General features: G+C 45.1%; 1 protein-coding gene across 2 annotated transcripts in view; it reads right to left on the bottom strand.

Annotated features, from left to right (window-relative positions):
* The window catches only part of WDR5 (WD repeat domain 5), a 108,306-nt gene extending 92,839 nt beyond the window's left edge, over nucleotides 1-15,467 (bottom strand). Inside the window, exons 1-3 of one of the 2 annotated variants that reach the window (XM_082264326.1) lie at nucleotides 15,313-15,467; nucleotides 8,054-8,188; nucleotides 2,864-2,972 (exon numbers count right to left, since the gene is read on the bottom strand). In XM_082264326.1, the coding sequence (XP_082120452.1) occupies nucleotides 2,864-2,972; nucleotides 8,054-8,134 (190 nt within the window). In that variant the 5' untranslated portion in view covers nucleotides 8,135-8,188; nucleotides 15,313-15,467. The remainder of the gene's footprint in view (nucleotides 1-2,863; nucleotides 2,973-8,053; nucleotides 8,189-15,312) is intronic. The other variant, XM_082264327.1, reaches the window with a different exon arrangement.
* Between the last annotated feature and the right edge of the window lie 4,140 nt (nucleotides 15,468-19,607).

Genomic DNA, 19,607 nt, shown 5'->3' with positions numbered 1-19,607 from the left:
GACACCCCCCACCGCTCTGGCAGCACACCCGGTTGCCAGTCACAGAGCCTCAATCAATCCTCAGCAGAGAGGGAGAGGACCCAGCCAGACTCACAACCCTGCAGAAACCAGGCACCGCAGCCACTAGGAGAATCTGCACTTATGTACGGTGATCCGGAAAGGAAAGAAACCAGAAGTCAGCACCAGGGGGATGAGGAGGGGCTCCCATCGCTGAAATCGCCGCTCATAGGGCTCCACTGCTATGGCCGCCGCTGTTTTATATGGCAAACCACTGCAAAATGGCCACCAGACTACAAAAACATGGCCACCGTTCATTGCAGCACAAAGGCTACAAGAAAATGGCAGCATCATGAGGCTCCCAGAGACCCAGGAGGGATCCCTAGGCCTCAAGGCAGGACGGGGGGACCTGGCAGGAGCCCCCACCAGGTACAACTCCCCGCACAGCCGCCCCATAGCCAGCATAGCGCCGTACCCCCACCACAGGAGGTTGACCAGACCACCCACACAGCCCAAGCATAAGTTGGGGGGGGGGGTAGGAAAGGGAAACAGATGAAGGGGGGCGGAAGGAGGGGAACCAGGGGGATCTGACCATCCCAAGGAGGGACCCATGTCCACCCCAAAACCCTCAGGGGGAGACAGCTACTCACCATACCAGGAACCAGACGGGCACCGCTCCAGACAGAGCCCCACGCCATTGAAATGTGGGTCTGATAGCAAAGAGGAACGCTGTGACTCGGGCCGAGACCCCCAGTCATATGCAACCTTGCGAGGCGTTTAACCTGCAGGCCAGCCCCAGTCTAGTACGGTTATGTCGTGGCCGAACTAGCGAAGCTGAGGTCTGCGAGTGCTCGCTGGCCAGACTGGGGTGACCACTTGATCTAGATTATCCAGCCAGTCGCCCAGTCCGGCAGTTGATTGTAGATCTCACAGGAAAAACCAGCAGAAAAAAAAACATCTTTTTAAAGAAGAAAATTTTGCCAGAACCAGGAGATCCCAACAATTGACTGGGTCCTTACTCCTGACCAGGCAGAAAAAAAAAAAAAAAAAGAAAAAAAAACTGGGTACCTATATCAGAGAGAGGGAGTATACCCCCTGGGACTGCCCACAGGCATAGCCAGACACTTTTCTGCCTAGTGTCCTACTCCTGTAGGAGCAGTATAACCCAATGGTTAAGAATATCAGGAGCTGTGTCCATCAATAAAGGAAAGAGAAACATTTTCTTTTTAACCACTTTCAATACTGGGCACTTTCACCCCTTTCCAGCCCAGGCCAATTTTCAGCTTTCAGTGCTGCTGCACTTCCAATGACAATTGCACAGTCATACAATGCTGTACACAAACTAAATTATTTTTTGGAGACAGAGCTTTCTTTTGGTGGTAATCACCACTGGGTTTTTTATTTTTCACTAAACATACATAAAAAGATCAAAAACAGATAAAAAAAAAAAAAATTTTTAGATTTGGTTATAAAATTTTGTAAATAAATTTTTTCTCCTTCACGGATGTACACTGATGAGCACTGATAGGCTGCAATGATTGGCATGATCGATGAGGAAGATCTCACGCACTGTCAGTGTGAGGAGAGGAAAGCCGATAACCGGCATTTCCTTTGTACACTGATCAGCTGTGATTGGACAGCTTATCACAATAAAGAGCCAACTTCATAGGTTCTTTACTGAGATTGGTGATGCGGTGTGTCTGAGAAACACACAGCACCACAGACTGCCGCGCTGCGCACCAGCGGTCTGCTCTGAAAGACGTTATGACGTCCAGTCAGAATAAAGCCCCTGCCTGGCCACCATTCTGCTATAAACGAAAAAGCAAGAAATCCGCGCTATGGATAAAACTAAACTGGCTGCAGCCTACCTTCAATATATAGCCCCTGGTGGGGGGAGCTGCCTGAAACAGGTGTTTAAAATTACCCAATGTAGGTTTACAGCTAAAAATATAACTTGACACATTAAAGTGACATGGTGCAAAAAGTGCATGTTGGTACGATGAGAAAATAATTAGATGAACCAGAAAATGTAGCGATATGCAACACTGAAAAATATACTGTGAGCAGTAGACCAATGCTCAATAAATATTACCATTATACCATTCTGCTATAGGCTGGGCAGGAAGGTGTTAAAGAATTATTTACATATTAGCATCCGTGTGAGAAATAAGGGAAGAAATCACTTTTAACCCAGGTTCCACCAGGTCTGGGATATAGAAAGGTGCCCCAAAAGTAGTTGAAAATTAATCTGTGTTAGGTCAACTAAAAATTTTACAAAAGTGCTTAACATAAAAAAAAAAAAAAAGTCCTAACCTTGTCCCTGTGAGCCTGGGGATCCTCAAGATTCTGGACACATACCTTGCCTTTTGCCCCTACTATACTCGTAATTAAGAATCTAAGCTGAATAGCAGTAGTGTGGCTTAGTTGGAAGTCAGTGCAAAAGTCAAGGCATCTATCAAGTGGCTTCCCAGGCTAACAGAAATGTATCTATGACCGTGTACTTATGCGCTTTTAGGGTGTTTGTTAATACAGCGTTATGATCTGACAGGTTCTATTTAATAACCTAATGCTGATCAAATCTCATCTAAAAGCCTAGAGGTTTGTCCAGTGGGGAGAATTTTGCACGGTCCTACAGGCCAAGGTTAACAGAAAGAGGGAAAACCATAATCCAGGACGACTAAAACAAATGGAGTGCTTAAAAGGTGAAAGTTCCCAAGAACAAGTACAAGTAACATCCAAATAAAATCTTACATTTTGATCATTTAACTTTAGGTTACCCATCTTTACCTTACTTCTCTTCATAATATCACTAGGTTTAAAAACAGCAGTACAATCAAGCTTTCCTGATAAATATGAAGGTCCTTACATGAGCTGGCCAGCCACTCCCCGTTGGGGCTAAACTTGACAGATGACACAGCCTTGGTATGCCCAGCTAATGTGAACTTTAGAGTATAATTAGGTTTTACTGGAGCTGGCTGAAATGAAGATAAAACAAGTATTACTACACAACCTGTTCAAAGAACAGATAATACAATCCAAATGGCAAAAGGTGGTTTTTCTTAAAAATTCTAATAAAAAAAAATGTAAATACACACACACACCTAAGACCACTAGTTCCTGTGAAAAGGACGGCTAGAGTGGGCTGTACAGGTCGACAATCTCACGTTTAAGGATACATTGAGGCATACCTGCAATCAGTGGTGAAGCAAGACATTACAGTAGGTCACAAAAGTGAGCACACCACTCACATTTTTGTACATATATTATATCTTTTCATGTGACAACACTGAAGAAATGACACTTTGCGACAATGTAAAGTGGTGAATGTACAGCTTGTATAACTAAATTTGCTGTCCCCTCAAAATAACAGCCATTAATGTCTAAACTGCTGGCAACAGAAGTGAATACAACCCCAAGTTAAAATGTCCAAATTGGGCCCAAAGTGTAAATATTTTGTGTGGCCACCCTTATTTTCCACTACTGCCTTAACCCTCTTGGGCATGAAGTTCACCAGACCTTCACCCTCTGGGGCATGGAGTTCACCAGACCTTCACAGGTTGCTGCTGGAGTCCTCTTCCACTCCTCCATAACGACATCACAAAGCTGGTGGGCGTTAGAGACCTTGCGCTCCTCCATTTGAGGATGTCCCACAGATGCTCAATAGTGTTTAGGTCTGGACACATGCTTTGCCAGTCCATCACCTTTACCCTCAGCTTCTTTAGCAGGCCAGTGGTCATCTTGGAGGTGTGTTTGGAGTCGTTATGTTTGAATACTGCCCTGCGGCCCAGTCTCAAATGGGAGGGGGATCATGCTTTGCTTCAGTATGTCGCAGTACATGTTGGCATTCATGGTTCCCTCAAACTGTAGCTCCCAAGTGCCGGCAGCACTTATGAAGCCCCCAGACCATGACACTCCTCCCACCAGCATGTTTGACTGTAGGCAAGACACACTTGTCTTTGTACTCCTTACCTGGTTGCCACCACACATGCTTGATACCTTCTGAACCAAATAAGTATATCTTGGTCTCATCAGACCACAGGACATGGTTCCAGTAATTCTTCTTGTCTTTAGTCTGCTTGTCTTCAGCAAACTGTTTGCAGGCTTTCTTGCATATCATCTTTAGAAGAGGCTTCATTCTGGGACAACAGCCATGCAGACCAATTAGATGCAGTGTATGGTCTGAGCAGCGACAGGCTGACCCCCCACTCCTTCAACCTCTGCAGCAATGCTGGCATGCTGGCAGCACTAAAACAGTAAACCCCCGTTATATCGCGGTTCAGTTTTTGTGGTCCCATTATATTGCGTTTTTTTTCCTGTAAGACCTATTATTTTACTAATTAAATCATTGTTAAATATTTTTGTGTTTGCCATTGCTCTGTGTCTCAGTATCTTTTATGTGTTTAAATGAGGACTTTATTTCGTGGATTTTCACTTTTCGTGGGTGGGTCCGGAACGTAAGCCCCGCAATGGAGGGGGATTTACTGGATGTCTATTTCCCAAAGACAACTTTTGGATTTGATGCTGAGCACATGCCCCCAACTTCTTTGGTCCATCATGGCGAGGCCTGTTCTGAGTGGAACCTGTCCTGTTAAACCGGTGTATGGTCTTAGCCACCGTGCTGCAGCTCAGTTTCAGGGTCTTGGAAATCTTCTTATAGCCTAGGCCATCTTCATGTAGAGCAACAATTCTTTTTTTCAGATCCTCAGAGAGTTCTTTGCCATGAGGTGCCATGTGAACTTCCAGTGACGAGTAAGAGTGAGAGTGATAACACCAAATTTAAACATACCTGCTCCCCATTAATACCTGAGACTTTGTAACACTAACGAGTCACATGACACTGGGAAGGGAAAATGGCCCAATTTGGAGATTTTCGATTTAGGGGTATACTCACTTTGTTGCCAGCGGTTTAGACATTAATGGCTGTGTGTTAAGTTATTTTGAGGGAACAGCACAATTACACAAGTTGTACACCCACTACTTTACACTGTAGCAAAGTAATTTCTTCAGTGTTGTCACATGAAGATATACCGTATTTTCCGGCGTATAAGACGACTTTTTAACCCAGGAAAATCTTCTCAAAAGTCGGGGGTCGTCTTATACGCCGGGTATCGTCTTATAGGGCGGATGCTGAAACTTCGGAGCCGACTGAACTGTGCAGTGGGGGGGGGGGGGGTACGGACTCAAAAAGGGCCACGGTATGCCTGCTTGGATTGGCTCTCCCTGCTTCCCAGCCCAGTCTCAGAGACTATGGTATGCCTCTTTCACCCGTCTGGCCCCACCTTGTATCCTATTTCCGTACCTCCTTCTCTGCGTCTCGCTCCCGAGGACTGCAGTAAAGCCGTGCAGGCGCGCATGTGCGAGATCTGAGAGGCAGAGAAGAAGTTACGGTAACAGGATACAATGGCGGGCAAGACAGGTGAAAGAGGCATGTTTTTCTGGTCACATCGCCTCTCTCTCTCTCCATCTCTTTTTTCCATACCCCGGGCATATGGTATTTTTAATCATAGATAGCATCTAGGTGCTGGATCACAGTATATAAAACGTGGAAGGGCTGGTTGTGTACAGAAAGCAAGAACACTGTCACTGAGATCAGGGGCCATTTTTATTTTGTTTCCTGAGTTAAAACGTGCCAATTATATTATCCTCCAACTATTGGGTCATAGTTTGAAATCAAATATTGAAATATTGGCCATATTGAAATCAAATGTGATGTTTTTTTTATTTGGTGTGCGTCGGAAGAGGGGTAGTATATCCCAAACTCTATTTTACCTGGAAAAGTTGGGGGTCGTCTTATACGCCAGAAAATATGGTAATAAAATATTTGCAAAAATGTGAGCTACTGTATGTCACCCAGGGCAAAGACTCAGTTTGTCATTTTTGCCCTGGGCACTGATAGCTAAACTGTACCCCCCCCCCCCCCCGACTGACACCAACTGATGAAACTCCTGGTTAAGACTAATATGTAAACAAACTACAAACCCCCCCAACATTCTATCCATAATACTTGGAATGAGGCTGCTGTGACCATTTAAATATCATATACACTTTGATACTATCAACAACACCTGCTGGCGATAGAGCCCAGTGTGAGCAAAACCCCACAGCTGCTGGCTGCATCTATACCAGGGACAGGCAACCTTTGAGAGGTGGAGACCTACCTAAACATGAAATTAGAAATTAACTAGCAAGATCTAACAGTTAGGAAAACTTAACAAAATGTCCCTGTAACATATAAACATATAAACTTGGACTTCCCTAAAAATGGACAGTGTCAGCCAGCAAAGGGGATGGTGTGTTTCTTTACTTTCATTTTGTCTATAAATTTTTCACAATTTTCTTTTATTTTATTTTATTTTTTTAAATGGAGCCCTGAGGGGGGGGTGCTTTGTTGAAATTTCAGGGGTCTAAACAGAACCCTGATGTCTCACTGTTGAGACAGAGAAAGGAATTAAGGGCACAGATTCTTCACATCCTTTCTCTGCAGCCTCAACTGCACTGAGGATCAACAGGGAGCTCTGTATAAAAGCTCCTGTTCATTCACAAAACGAAAGCATAGTGAAAAGGGTTTACTATGCTTCAGTTATGAACGAACACGGTAAGTGATTGATACCGATTGCTCACTGTGTTCATTCAGAAAAGGAAAGGGTCAGTAAATTTGATTTTTTACTAGCCCCTAACCCCACTCTCCATACTGAATAGATACCATGCAGCAGTCAGGAGATGAAAGGATGCGAGCCAGCAGTGTTGCTGGGGTGGGGGAGGTGGGCGGTGGCGGTGCAGGGAAGCACACAGTCGGCGGGCAGCAGAAGGGACATAGACAGGAGGGGCAGCATTTACTTGTACAAATCCACTGTATTTTCCTTCTGCAGCAGCTAAAGGCTGGTGGGAAGAAAAGAAACAAGCTTTCAGCTGCTGCAGGATTGGTACCAGCAGTGGCGCCAGGGCCGGTGCAAAGATTTGTCCACGTAGGCAAGAGTTAATTTTACTACCCCCCTAAGGACGCTGTTTAAGCAGCCTTATGCTTGTACTGGCCCTGGCAGCGTGTCAGTCGGTCAGCGATGGGGGATACGACAGCAGCGTGTCAGTCGGTCAGCGATGGGGGATACGACAGCAGCGTGTCAGTCGGTCAGCGATGGGGGATACGACAGCAGCGTGTCAGTCGGTCAGCGATGGGGGATACGACAGCAGCGTGTCAGTCGGTCAGCGATGGGGGATACGACAGCAGCGTGTCAGTCGGTCAGCGATGGGGGATACGACAGCAGCGTGTCAGTCGGTCAGCGATGGGGGATACAACAGCAGCGTGTCAGTCGGTCAGCGATGGTAGCAGAAACTGTTAGTGAGGACAGGACAGTATGCAATTGGTCAGTGATGTGCACGGGGGGGGGTATCCGTCCCTCCAGTCTCGGTCTGTCTGCCTGGTGCAGGCATTTCACACTGCCCGCATGGGGTGTGAGGGGGGGTGGGGGTCTTAGTTTTCTCTCACCTGCATCTCCCATGTCTCAATTCCCAGATCAATTCTAATCATTGTAGTTCATCACTCTGAAACAGCAGCTTGTTGCATAGACCATGTCTCTTTATTGCAGTGGTTCTCAACTCCTGTCTTCAGGAGCCACTAACAGGACAGATTTTAGGTATTACCGTTACCTTGGGGAGATGCAGACTAGAATATTGCAATCACTGAACAGCAGATTATATCACCTTTGATGTTTTTAAGTTATCTTGCAAACCTGCCCTGTTAGTGGGTCCTGAGGACAGGAGTTGAGAACCACTGCTTTGAGATCTGCCTGTATGCGTGTTTAATAAACTGGAAGGTACTCTGCTACTACCTCCTTTCTCGACAATCTGCTGAAGCAATTTTCCACCCTCGCAATGATGTATGTGAAAAATGGTTACCCTCAAAATGTGCAGATACAGGATCCTGTCATACTACTAAATAGACATTCAAGTGATTTCTGAGCTGTCAGAGACATACTCAGTTGTGTATGTTACAGCTACATTTGGTAATCTTTCAATAAAAAAAGCACAATGTTAATGTGCAAGCACAAGCCTGACAGACCTTGCTCTGGTTTGTGGAGGATGAAGGAGTGGATTGCGTTTTGGATGCTTCAGTCTCCGGCTTCTTCTCCTCAGTCGCCATGGTACATAAGCCTGACAAAAGTCACACCAAGCGCAGTAATGTCACCTCCTGCTGCTGAAAGAACAGAATCAAAAGAAGCAGAATTGCATCAATCAATGCACTTTCTATACCATAACTTTGATCCTCCACATACTTCATATCCTCAGATAAACTCAACTTAACATTAAGGAGGGAACATTAAAAACAGACCTATATTCTACAGCCAACTAAGAGCTAAGAGAAACAATTAGGAAATCCACAGCTGTAAAATTCTTAATATTACTGAAGAAAAAAAAAAAAAAAAAAAAAAAAAAAAAGTGCTCTGGACTCCCTCCAATGGATGGTCACATAACACAAGGCGCAGCAATGATCACAGAGACAAAAGGAAGGACTGCTTAGGAAGGGATGTTGATGTGCCAATTCTGCTTTACATTAGTAACCCGAGTGGCAATGGCATAGACTACATTACCCACCGTCAAAAGTTATTTTTCTTCAGAAGAGTTTCACATCTATCATTATCATTTGTGTGTACAAGTGAACTATTGTTACAGCAGCATATCCCCCCTCTTCCTTTCTACCAGAGTAGACCATTCATAATAATGAGATATTGCAAATGTATAGATATTAGTACATTTTCTGTCATCTGTGTTTTCTTGTTTTTCTTAATAGATATTTCCAATCAGAGCGTTCTGCTATATTCAATCTATTCAGTCCTGAAGAAGCAGGCGCTCCCGTGAAACACGTAGACCAGCTTACTATTGATCACATACATCAAAGCTCTGTATTTGTACATTTTAATTGTGTGTTGTATGGTACATGTTATGATACCTTTTTAATGTATATTTTGAATAAAAATGTTGTATCTCTTACAAAACAATTTAGTGCATACTGGGCTCTCATGGGCATACTTAAACACCAAGATATATGTTGCTGTAAACAAAGGGTAATGGGAGTTTAAGTCAAAAACATGCACAGACATCCAGACTGACAAGACCAATGCCTACAGAGCATCCCCACATATTTGCACTGTCATGGGGGCATATGAACATTCCCTACATTCCAAAAATGGGATGCAAGAGGGGAATGAACCCCACAGAAGCATTACGGCTCCTGAGCCTTTAGTGATCTCCAAAGAAGCTCAACGAACAGGAGTATCAGCACATCCTGGAAAATGGAAGCATAATGGAGCATCCCCACATACCAGCAATAGTACACCAGGTCCTCAACCTATACCGATCTCCCAAAAGGGATCAGACTCCATGAACCGACACCTATAGAGGGTTCCAACAGGGATGGGCCCCCAGGAACCTATATAGCTCTCCCAGCAGGGGATGGGCCCCATAGAAACCTAAAGAGCTTTCCCAGCAGAGATGGGCCCCCCAGAAACAGATTTCAAATCAGGCACAGTCCCTTAGTAATTTATATAGCGATCCTAAGGTGTGGATGGACCCCCAAGGAACTTACAGATACATCCCTTCAGAGAGCAAATTTCCATGTTTTTCTTTACTATCTCCTGAGTCCATAATAATCTCACAACTGGGATCGGAATAGAGATGTAAAATTTCTGGAAATTTTGGTGCCATGAAAAACATTTTCCACAGTTTTTTCCAGAAAAAAAAAAAAACAAACAATGGAAAATTTGTGGAAATTTGAAAACCAAAAAGTGTGGAGTAGTTATTACAAATTTAAATCAATCATTTTGTTTTAGGTATCATTTTATCTATAAATTAAGGTATTGTGTATTTTTGGGAGGCAGTGGTTTGTAACATTTATTTACTTGAAGATGCTGCTGATGAAGAAACACTTCACAACAATCCAGAAGTGGCAGAAAGTGTTCCTGGAATGGGAAATGCTACTTTAACCACTTGCTGACCGCCCCACACACAGTTACTGCGGCAGGGCGGCTCGGGTGCGCATAATCATGTAGATCTACATGATTATGTAGAAGTGGATTCACAGACCCAGCAGGAGCCAGACCGCGGTAGGAGCGGGCTCAATCACTGCCGGCCTCCCCCCAAACTTCGGCTAGGATGACAGAAGAGCCGACCGCTTATGTAAACAAAGAAGGCAGCTTTTCTGTCAGAGAGGCAGGGAAAGATCTGATTCAGCAAAGCTGAATCACACATCTCTCTCTGCCTCTGTCCAACCCATCCCTCCCACAAAGTAAGCACAAAAGGGCAAAAGGGAACACATTTAACCCTTTATCACCCCCAGTGTTAACCCCTTCCCTGCCAGTGTCATTTATACAGTAACATTGCATATTATTTAGCACTGATTACTGTATTAATATCACTGGTCCCAAAAGAAATGACAAAAATTTTAGTTATGTGTCCGTTCTGTCCGCCGCAGTCACGATGAAGTGGGAGGCCACTAGGGGGCGAGTGCGCGCCCCCTGTGGTGCACTCCCGCCCCCGATCGTCAGCGGGGAAGCCAGTGCGGGTGTCAGGCGGCTCTGATTGCCACTTAACACCGGCGATCTCTCCTCGCTGACAGAGAAGGATGGACGGCTGATGTAAACACAGCTGTCCGTCCATCTCCCTGCAATGATCACAGAAACCATGCGATCCTGCTTTATAGGATCGCATGTCTCTATGATCATTTCAAAAGCCCAACCCCCCCCCCCCCCCCCAGTTAGAATCACTCCCCTAGGCTTACATTTAACCCCTGGATCAATAGTATTAACCCCTTAACGTTAAAAAAATTTAATTTTTTTTTTTTTTGGGGAAGGTTATATAGCAGAATGTGACAAATGTTTTTTTTTTCAAAATTGTCGCTCTTTTTTATTTTACAGCGCAAAAAATAAAAATGGCATGGGTGATCAAATGCAAAAAAAAAAAAAAGGTCTATTTGTGGGAAAAAGGACATGAGTTGTATTTGGGTACAGTGTCGTACGACCGCCCAATTGTCAATTAAATCAAGGCAGTGCTAAATCGCAAAAAATGGCCTGGTCATTAAAGCGGAGTTCCACCCTAAAAACTATCTTTGCACGTCCGCTAGTTTAGATGAACCTGAAAAAGAATTGGGATAATTAAAAAAAATTTTTGTTTCACTTACCTTGTTTTTAATGAAAATATACTTACCTTCCTTCCCCTTCCTCTTCCTCCCTCTGCGGCCGCGGTCACGACGTCACTCCCTCCTTGCATTGACTCATGGGAGATGAGCGTCATCAATCCCGGGAGTCACTGCTCCTGCACCGGAGTCACTCGTCACTTCCGGTGCAGGCCCGTCATTCCCTGCTGAACAGCTTCTGGGCATGCCCAGAGGTTGTTCAGGGATGACACGCCTGCACCGGAGGTGACGAGCAGGGCATTCTGGGACTCTGATGTCAGAGAGAACACGTTCCGGCTTCAGCTTCCCACACCTGAGATGGGAGCACTGGACAAGACATTTTCAAGGCAAGTATTTCTTCTTACAGGTAAGTGAAACAGGGGACAGTTCAGAGGCCATTGTTGCTTAAATGCACTAGCCCTGACTGTCCCGGGGGTATTTTTAGCTTACAAATTTTTTTTAGCCCGGAACTCTGCTTTAAGGAGGTAAAACCTTCCGGGGCTGAAGTGGTTAACTTTCATCCTGGTCCTATTCCATAATTTTTATTTTATTTTAACCTTTTTATGGGCACCTCTGACATGCAGGGATGCGTTTTGTCATCCTTGTAGCATTTGGAAAATAATATTTCTTCTTACAATATTTATAAATTGCAGCTATGTCACGGTGGAAATGTTTCCAAACTCTAGATCAGTGTTTCTCAACTCCAGTCCTCAGGACCCACTAACAGGCCAGATTTTAAGTATTGTCTTGGGGAGATGCAGACTAGAGTACTGCAATCACTGAGCTGCAAAATATATAATTTCAGTTATCTTGCAAACCTGGCCTGTTATAGTGGGTCCTGAGGACCAGAGTTGAGAACCACTGCTCTAGATGTTGGTCTCACCATTTTACTGAGAGGGACACAAAAAAAAAAAAAAATTCACTGAGTGGATTATAGGGAAACATTATGCTTTGATGGTGGAGAATACTAATGGGAAACATTTAAAGGGTATAAAGAAACCACAAGAGCTGCATGATTAATCGTTAAAAAAAAAAAAAAAAAAAAAATTGTGATCTCGATTCAATCTCCCCTCATGATATTAATCCAGCCTTTCCACTCTTCATGTGCAGCAGTCAAGAAAAAAACACGCAACAGGTGTTGTCAGATAAGCAAACCTGTCAGATCATTTAACGGAAGTGATGTTCAGTCAGCTGACTTACGAAAAATACTTACTGCGCATGCGTTCCACCGCTAGCAGGTTTGCTAATCTGACATAACACCAGCAGTGGACTTCTTGTTACACCCAGCCAAGTCTTTAATTTCAGACTCCTAGCAATAAAGTGAATTTGCTAAATCGGACTTAAACACAGGCTTGCCACGACCGAGTTAAGGTGCCCAAAAATATTTGTCGGCGCCTTATGACTAAGTTTGGCGCTGAGCAGTGTACAAAGACTGCCATCACAACTTTCCAAGTGCAGGCTTTCAAAATTAAACATCAAAACAGTCGCACATGTTTAAAAATAATGTATATAGCCATATGTGCTCACTTTATTGCTATAATGAGCCTGAAATTCAAGACTTGGCTGGGTGTAACAAGACGTCCACTGTCGCTTGCTGACTGCAGGTGTTGTCAGATTAGCAAACCTGCTAGGGCCCCTTTCACACATACGGTCCGTTCAGTTCAATCACGTCAAAATGTATCAGTTTTTCATCCGTTTCTTTTACATCCACTACCAATGCAAAAACGGAAGAAAACCAGACCGTTTGTCCGTTTTTCTTTCGATCCGTTTTTTTGACGGATGAAAAATAGGGCATTCATCCATTCACGGAAGCGGATGAAAACGGATGATACATAGAGATGCATTGCTGTCCGTTTTTCATCAGTCAACGGATGGATGAAAAACGGACAAACGGAACTGTGTGTGAATGGGGCCTAGCGGTGGAAGTTAGAACGCAAGCGCAGTAAATATTTTAGGTAAATCAGCCGACGAAAAGGTCACTTCCATTAGCTGATCTGACAGGTTTGCTAATCTGACAACACATCGGCAATGTTTATCAAAAACATTGCTCAAAAGGATACAATGTTTCTTTTTCTCTCTCTTTTAGCTTTGTTCTTCAATCAAAGTGATGAACTTCGGTCTGCAACATCAGCTGCGGTGTAGACATCACTGGACTCCAGGACAGGTAAGTGTCCTAATATTAAAAGTCAGCAGCTACAGTATGTGTAGCTGCTGACATTTAATTTTTGGAGGGGGAGGCCGGAACACCACTTTAAAAGACTAATGCTGGCCATACACTATACGACAAATCGGCCACAATTTGGTTATTTGGACAGTTCTTTCCTTTTTCAGCCAGTTAATGGGCACGAATCGGTTGTGACCATTTAGAGCCGAAAAAACGAAGTACAAGTTTGTACGTTTTCTGCTGATCGATATATCGAAAGGTTAATGTGTTTCTAGTCCAAACTGTATGCACTAGGTATATGTGAAAAAACTACCAAAAAACAAAATTATTTATTCGGTCATTACATGATGGCACGGTCATTTGCTCTCACAGCCAAGTGTTGGTTTTTCGAAAATGAGTTTGAACGATTTTTCGTATAGTGTACGGCCAGCATAAGCCTTTTTCTGACACTCATTGCATACAAGTTAAAATCAATATCTTTTGGAAGAAAATTACTTAGAACCATTTCATGTGGCCCTCGCATCCAAGAACTTTATTTTCCAACATGGACGTGGTGGCTCTGGCTCTTTCCCTCTGCTCCCCACTTCTAAAACATAGAAGTCCCCCACCAGAACAGCCCCCCCCCCGGAACCTGCAGAGCTCCCCCAGAAAAGCCCCCCCCCCCCCTGCAGAACTCTCCCTCCCGGAATAGCCCCCCCCCCCCCAAAACCTGCAGAGCCCTTCCGGCATGGAAATAGGCCCCCCCCCACTGGAACGTGCAGAGCCCTACCGGCATGGGAAAAGCCCCCCCCCCCCACCGGAACGCACAGAGCACTACCCGCATGGGAAAAGGCCCCCCCCACTGGGACGCGCAGAGAAGGCCCCCAGAAACCCATAGAGCTCTCTTCCAGCAGGGACGGGCCCCCAGGAACCCATAAAGCTCTCCTTCCAGCAGGGACGGGCCCTCAGGAACCCATAGAGCTCTCCTTCCAACAGGGACGGGCCCTCAGGAACCCATAGAGCTCTCCTTCCAACAGGGACGGGCCCTCAGGAACCCATAGAGCTCTCCTTCCAACAGGGACGGGCCCTCAGGAACCCATAGAGCTCTTCTTGCAGGAATGGACCCCCAGGAACCCATAGGGCTCTTCTAGCAGGAATGGATCCCCAGGAACCCATAGGGCTCTTCTAGCAGGAATGAACCCCCAGGAACCCATAGGGCTCTTCTAGCAGGAATGGACCCCCAGGAACCCATTGGGCTCTTCTAGCAGGAATGGACCCCCAGGAACCCATTGGGCTCTTCTAGCAGGAATGGACCCCCAGGAACCCATAGGGCTCTTCTAGCAGGAATGGACCCCCAGGAACCCATAGGGCTCTTCTAGCAGGAATGAACCCCCAGGAACCCATAGGGCTCTTCTAGCAGGGATGGACCCCCAGGAACCCATAGGGCTCTTCTAGCAGGAATGGACCCCCAGGAACCCATAGGGCTCTTCTAGCAGGAATGGACCCCCAGGAACCCATAGGGCTCTTCTAGCAGGAATGGACCCCCAGGAACCCATAGGGCTCTTCTAGCAGGGATGGACCCCCAGGGGTCTTCTAGCAGGAATGGACCCCCAGGAACCTATAGAGCTATTCCTGCAGGGATGGGCCCCTATGTACCTATATAGCTCTGAGCATGGGCCCCTACAAACATACAGAGACTTCCCTTGACGCATGGGACCCCATAGACACCCAGAACATTAACAGACCTCCTGGAATTTCCACACAGGAACTCTCAGAACACACAGCTAATACCTCATAGAGGTATATGGACTGCCAGGAGCACCAGCATATAAATGCAGGGCCTAGGTAACTATGTGAGAGGATAAAGGGCCCCAATACCTAAAGAGCGTGCCAAGGGCCCAGACAACGCCGGCACTGAGTACAAACAACCCAGAGGGAGAGTCTTAAAGAGCCATACCATAAAGCTCGAGATACATTAACATTCAAGGCAGCTTAACCACCCGGTTACCTGTACCTTGGGATCGGGCCTCGCTCTCAGCTCCCCCACCGGCCACTCATTGAATCCGCCTCACACTGCAAGCGAGGAGGGAGCGCGCCAGGCCAGAGTGAGGAACACCAACAGCGCATGTGCAATTACTCACAACGCCAGCCGCGTCATGCCATCCTACGCCTGCGCAATACTTACACTACAAGACCGACGCTACGGGGCATGCGTAGAGCCAGGATTGAACTACGCATGCGTCATCGACTCCATCTCTGCTCACGGCATCCCGACCACATCCGTCTGAGGGAGGGAAGGTTTCTTGTGTTGAAGAGTGTGTGTATGGCACTGTGGGCGTTCTATACAACTAGGGGGCGTGCCTCAGCTTTGGACTAACGAGGAAAGAAAGTCGTCTATGAAAGCTTACAACATTAGAACTAGAGAGAAATGCCTCGTGCCCTGCCGACACTTTTTTTTTGTCATCGGTTTTTTTTAAGTCAACATCAGTTTCACTTCTGTTTTTCTTCCGTTGTTTTTATCAGTTTTATATCTGTTGTCATCAGTTCTTCATCCGTTGTCTTCATTTTTTCATCCATTTTAATCTGTTGTCATCAGTTTTCATCCGTTTTTTTTGTCCAATCCATTTTCTTAACGGTTGAAAAATAGGGCTTTCATCTGTTCAAAAAAACAGATGTTGGCAGATGAAAACAGATGTAAATGAATGATCATCCATTTAAATACGTTTTTTTTTTTTTTTTTTAGGAATGCTCTGATGTCCGTTTTTATACAAGGTATCCAGACATCAATACGACCCCTATTCCAACAAAAGTTAGGGTGCTGTGTAAAATCTACATAAAAACAATGCAAGGATTTGCAAATCTCATAAACCCATAATCTATTCACAATAGAAATATATCAAATGTTTAAATTTAAGGCCCGTACACACGTACCGATTGTTGGCCGTGAATTTTCGGCCGCCGCCCGATCGGTCGATTGTCGGCTTGTTAGTATGATGCTTCCGACAACCGACTGCGACTTTTCAGCCGAACAAAATCTGGTGTGCATGCTATAAAATTTTTGTTGGCTGTCACCAGAACGGCCGATTGTTCGTCAGTCAGTACAGATTTCGGCCGACAAAAGCCAGATGAGCAAGACTGGGCATGCTCAGAGAAGAAAAAACACGAAAAGTAGACCATCACATGACATCACTTCTGAAGTTGGTTTTTGTTGGCCGACAAAATTCGTGTGCAGTCTAGAGCACATTTCAACCGACACAACAACACTGGACAAAAGACGGCCGATTGGTCGGCCAACAATCGCTGCGTGTGTACGGGGCTTAAGAAAAATGTACCCTTTGAAGAAGAAAATAAGCTCATTGTAACATCAATGGCAGCAACACGTGGCAAAAAAGTTGGGACAGGGTAGCAAAAAGATGGCAAGGTGGTACTGGCAAGGGAGAGATGAAAACATTTTGCAGCAAAATATGTTATTTGGCAACAGGTCAGTAACATGATTGGGTATAAGGGTCCTTTCACACAGGCTTTCTGCTTTGCTCAGTGGGGGGTCGATCCACTGATCCCCGCTGAGCAGGCGGATGACAGGTCCATCTCCGCTCACTGTGCTGAGACGAACCTCTCAGAAATCTGCTCTCCTCTATGGAGAGATCGGATGAAAACGGACCTCCTGTCCCTATTCATCCGATCCGATCCTCCAGAGGGAAAGAAAATATGGTTACTATCCATCTGGATTGCACAGACAGTATAGGATTGGATAGCAGGACATGTCACCGCTGACATCCGCTGCTCTATAGGGGTGCATGGAGCATCTGATCAGGTCCGCCTTAAAAACTGACAGGCAGACCTGATCAAAAAGCCAGAATAAAGTGATCTTAAAGCCCCGTACACACGCACAGATTGTTGGCTGTAAATTGTCGGCCAACGTCCGATCGGCCGATTGTAGGCTTGTTAGTATGATGCTTCCGACAACCAACTGCAACTTTTCGGCCGAAAAAAATCTGGTGTGCATGCTATAAAATTTTTGTTGGCCAACAACAGAATGGCCGATTGTTCCTAAAGCTGGATACACGCTATCCAACTTTTGTGGTTAGATTTCCTTCAGATTTACCTTTTCTATGTAGTGCAGCAAGGGCCTGCCAGATTGCATACAAATTGAAAGTGTTTAGGTTTGACCTCATATTATATGGTTTTGGTAAGTCTAAAGGAAAAAGTCTTCAGAAAATCTTATAGTGTGTATGGCCCATTAGTCAGTACAGATTTCGGCAGACAAAAATCTGATGAGCAAGACTGGGCATGCTCAGAGAAGAAAAAACACACGGAAAGACAACCATCACATGACATCACTTCTGAAGTTGGTTTTTGTTGGCCAACAAAAGTCCAGTGCAAGTCTAGAGCACATTTCAACCAACAAACAACACTGGACAAAAGACGGACGATCGGTCGGCCAAAAATCTGTGCGTGTGTACGGGGCTTTAGCCTCACACACACTGGATGTTTAGGCTGGGTTCACACATGCTGCGGCCGTGGCTAACAGCAGGGGTTCCCTGTTCCCCCGATTCAGGTCCAAATTTCCACCTGAATTTGCACCTGATTTGGAGCCAAGGACGCAGAAGACCATTTTCAAATGGGGACAGCGGCCGTCCCGGAGGCATGTGAACCAGCTCCATTGAGAGCCGGTCACACTCTCCTGTCATGCAAATTGAATGCGGGAAAAATGCACATCCAATTCGCATAAGTATGAACCCAGCCTGACAGTAGCTGTTTTTGGCTTCAGGCATTTTTTTTTCTACAGCCAGTACACTCCCCAGCATGTTATCCTATATGTCCATGCACACATGGACTTTTATTCGCAGATTTTAGCAGGGGCATTTTCTGGCTCGAAAAAAAACCCCCAGAAATAGTGGGTTTTGAGAAGAGTTTTTCAGCTCTAAAAATGCTCTAACTCTCAAAAAAGCTGAAAAATTTGGCTTTTCTGCATTTTTGAGTCATAGGCTTTTGTAAGAGTATAATTTTGCTAAAAAAAAGCTGAAAACGTTAATGTAAAAAACGCTGCAAAATGCTAAAAAACACGTTTTCTTTTCGTACATCATGGGACACAGAGCCATAAATCATAATGTATGGGTTATATAGCCAGCTTTAGGTAAAGGACAATGGCAACCAATCAGAATTGATGCCCCCCTATATGACCTCTCCCACACCGGAAGTACCTCAGTTTTTTCGCCAGTGTCTAAAGGTGATGGTCACTATGGAGAGTCTCTCCACATTTTTCTTATTTTCTCCTCAAAAGACAATAGAAGATTATGTTATTTACTCCGATCAAAGATCATTGAATCGAACGGGTTAGCTATCAGATCCATCCTAAATAGTTAATACAAGAAAGGGAGCAGGGTCTGAGACTGCTTTATAGGTGATACACCTCCATCGCTATTCATACATAAAAAGAAAAGAAAAGCGCCCATGGGACTTTAAATGAGGTGGGTACCGTAGGCCATAAATACTGCATTTTATTTTGTCATACAATACACAATAGACGGGATCAAACAGCAAAAATACAAAAAAGTATACATATAGGTCCATAACAGTATAAATTGAATGTAGGTACATAAACATCTTGAGGCTCAATGCATTTCGTGAGGGTCGACTCACTTCTTCAAGAGCAGATGCGCATTGTATCGGCTGAGCCGGGATCAGAGACCCGTGCAACCCCCAAGTAGTGGGCGCAAACGCCTGATCCGGGAGTTGAAGGAGTGGAACAAACAGACAGCCTCCAAGGGGGGACATGTAGGAGATAAGTGTCGTGTATCAAATGTGGGAAGATATCCCTTGTGCTCCATAGCGGTTTGCAGAGTGAGCGGAAGTAATGCAAATGTGAAGCCAGTAGTGTGGGATAAATCTCCTGGGTGACTGAGTGAATCTGCTACCAGGGGGTTGCACGGTTCTCTCATCCCTGCTCAGCCGATACCAAATACGCATCCCCTCTTGAAGAAGTGAATCGAACCTCACGAAATGCATTAAGCCTCAAGATGTTTATGTACCTACATGCAATTTATACTGTTATGGACCTATATGTATATTTTTTTGTATTTTTGCTGTTTGATCCTGTCTACTGTGTATTGTAGGACAAAATAAAATGCAGTATTTATGGCCTACGGTACCCACCTCATTTAAAGTCCCATGGGCGCTTTTCTTTTCTTTTTATCCTAAATAGTCAATGGACTAAAAAGATGGTGCCCGAGCCTCAGGAAGCAGATACAAGGTTTTGCCTGTAATGCTGTCCTTTTTAGGCGCTGGCCCTGGGATCCAGAC

Source organism: Pelophylax lessonae, assembly GCF_965119305.1.
Source record: "Pelophylax lessonae genome assembly, chromosome: 7".
NCBI lineage: Eukaryota > Metazoa > Chordata > Amphibia > Anura > Ranidae > Pelophylax > Pelophylax lessonae.
Note: the sequence above shows the minus strand (reverse complement) of the source record. Positions and strands in the feature narration are given on the sequence as shown.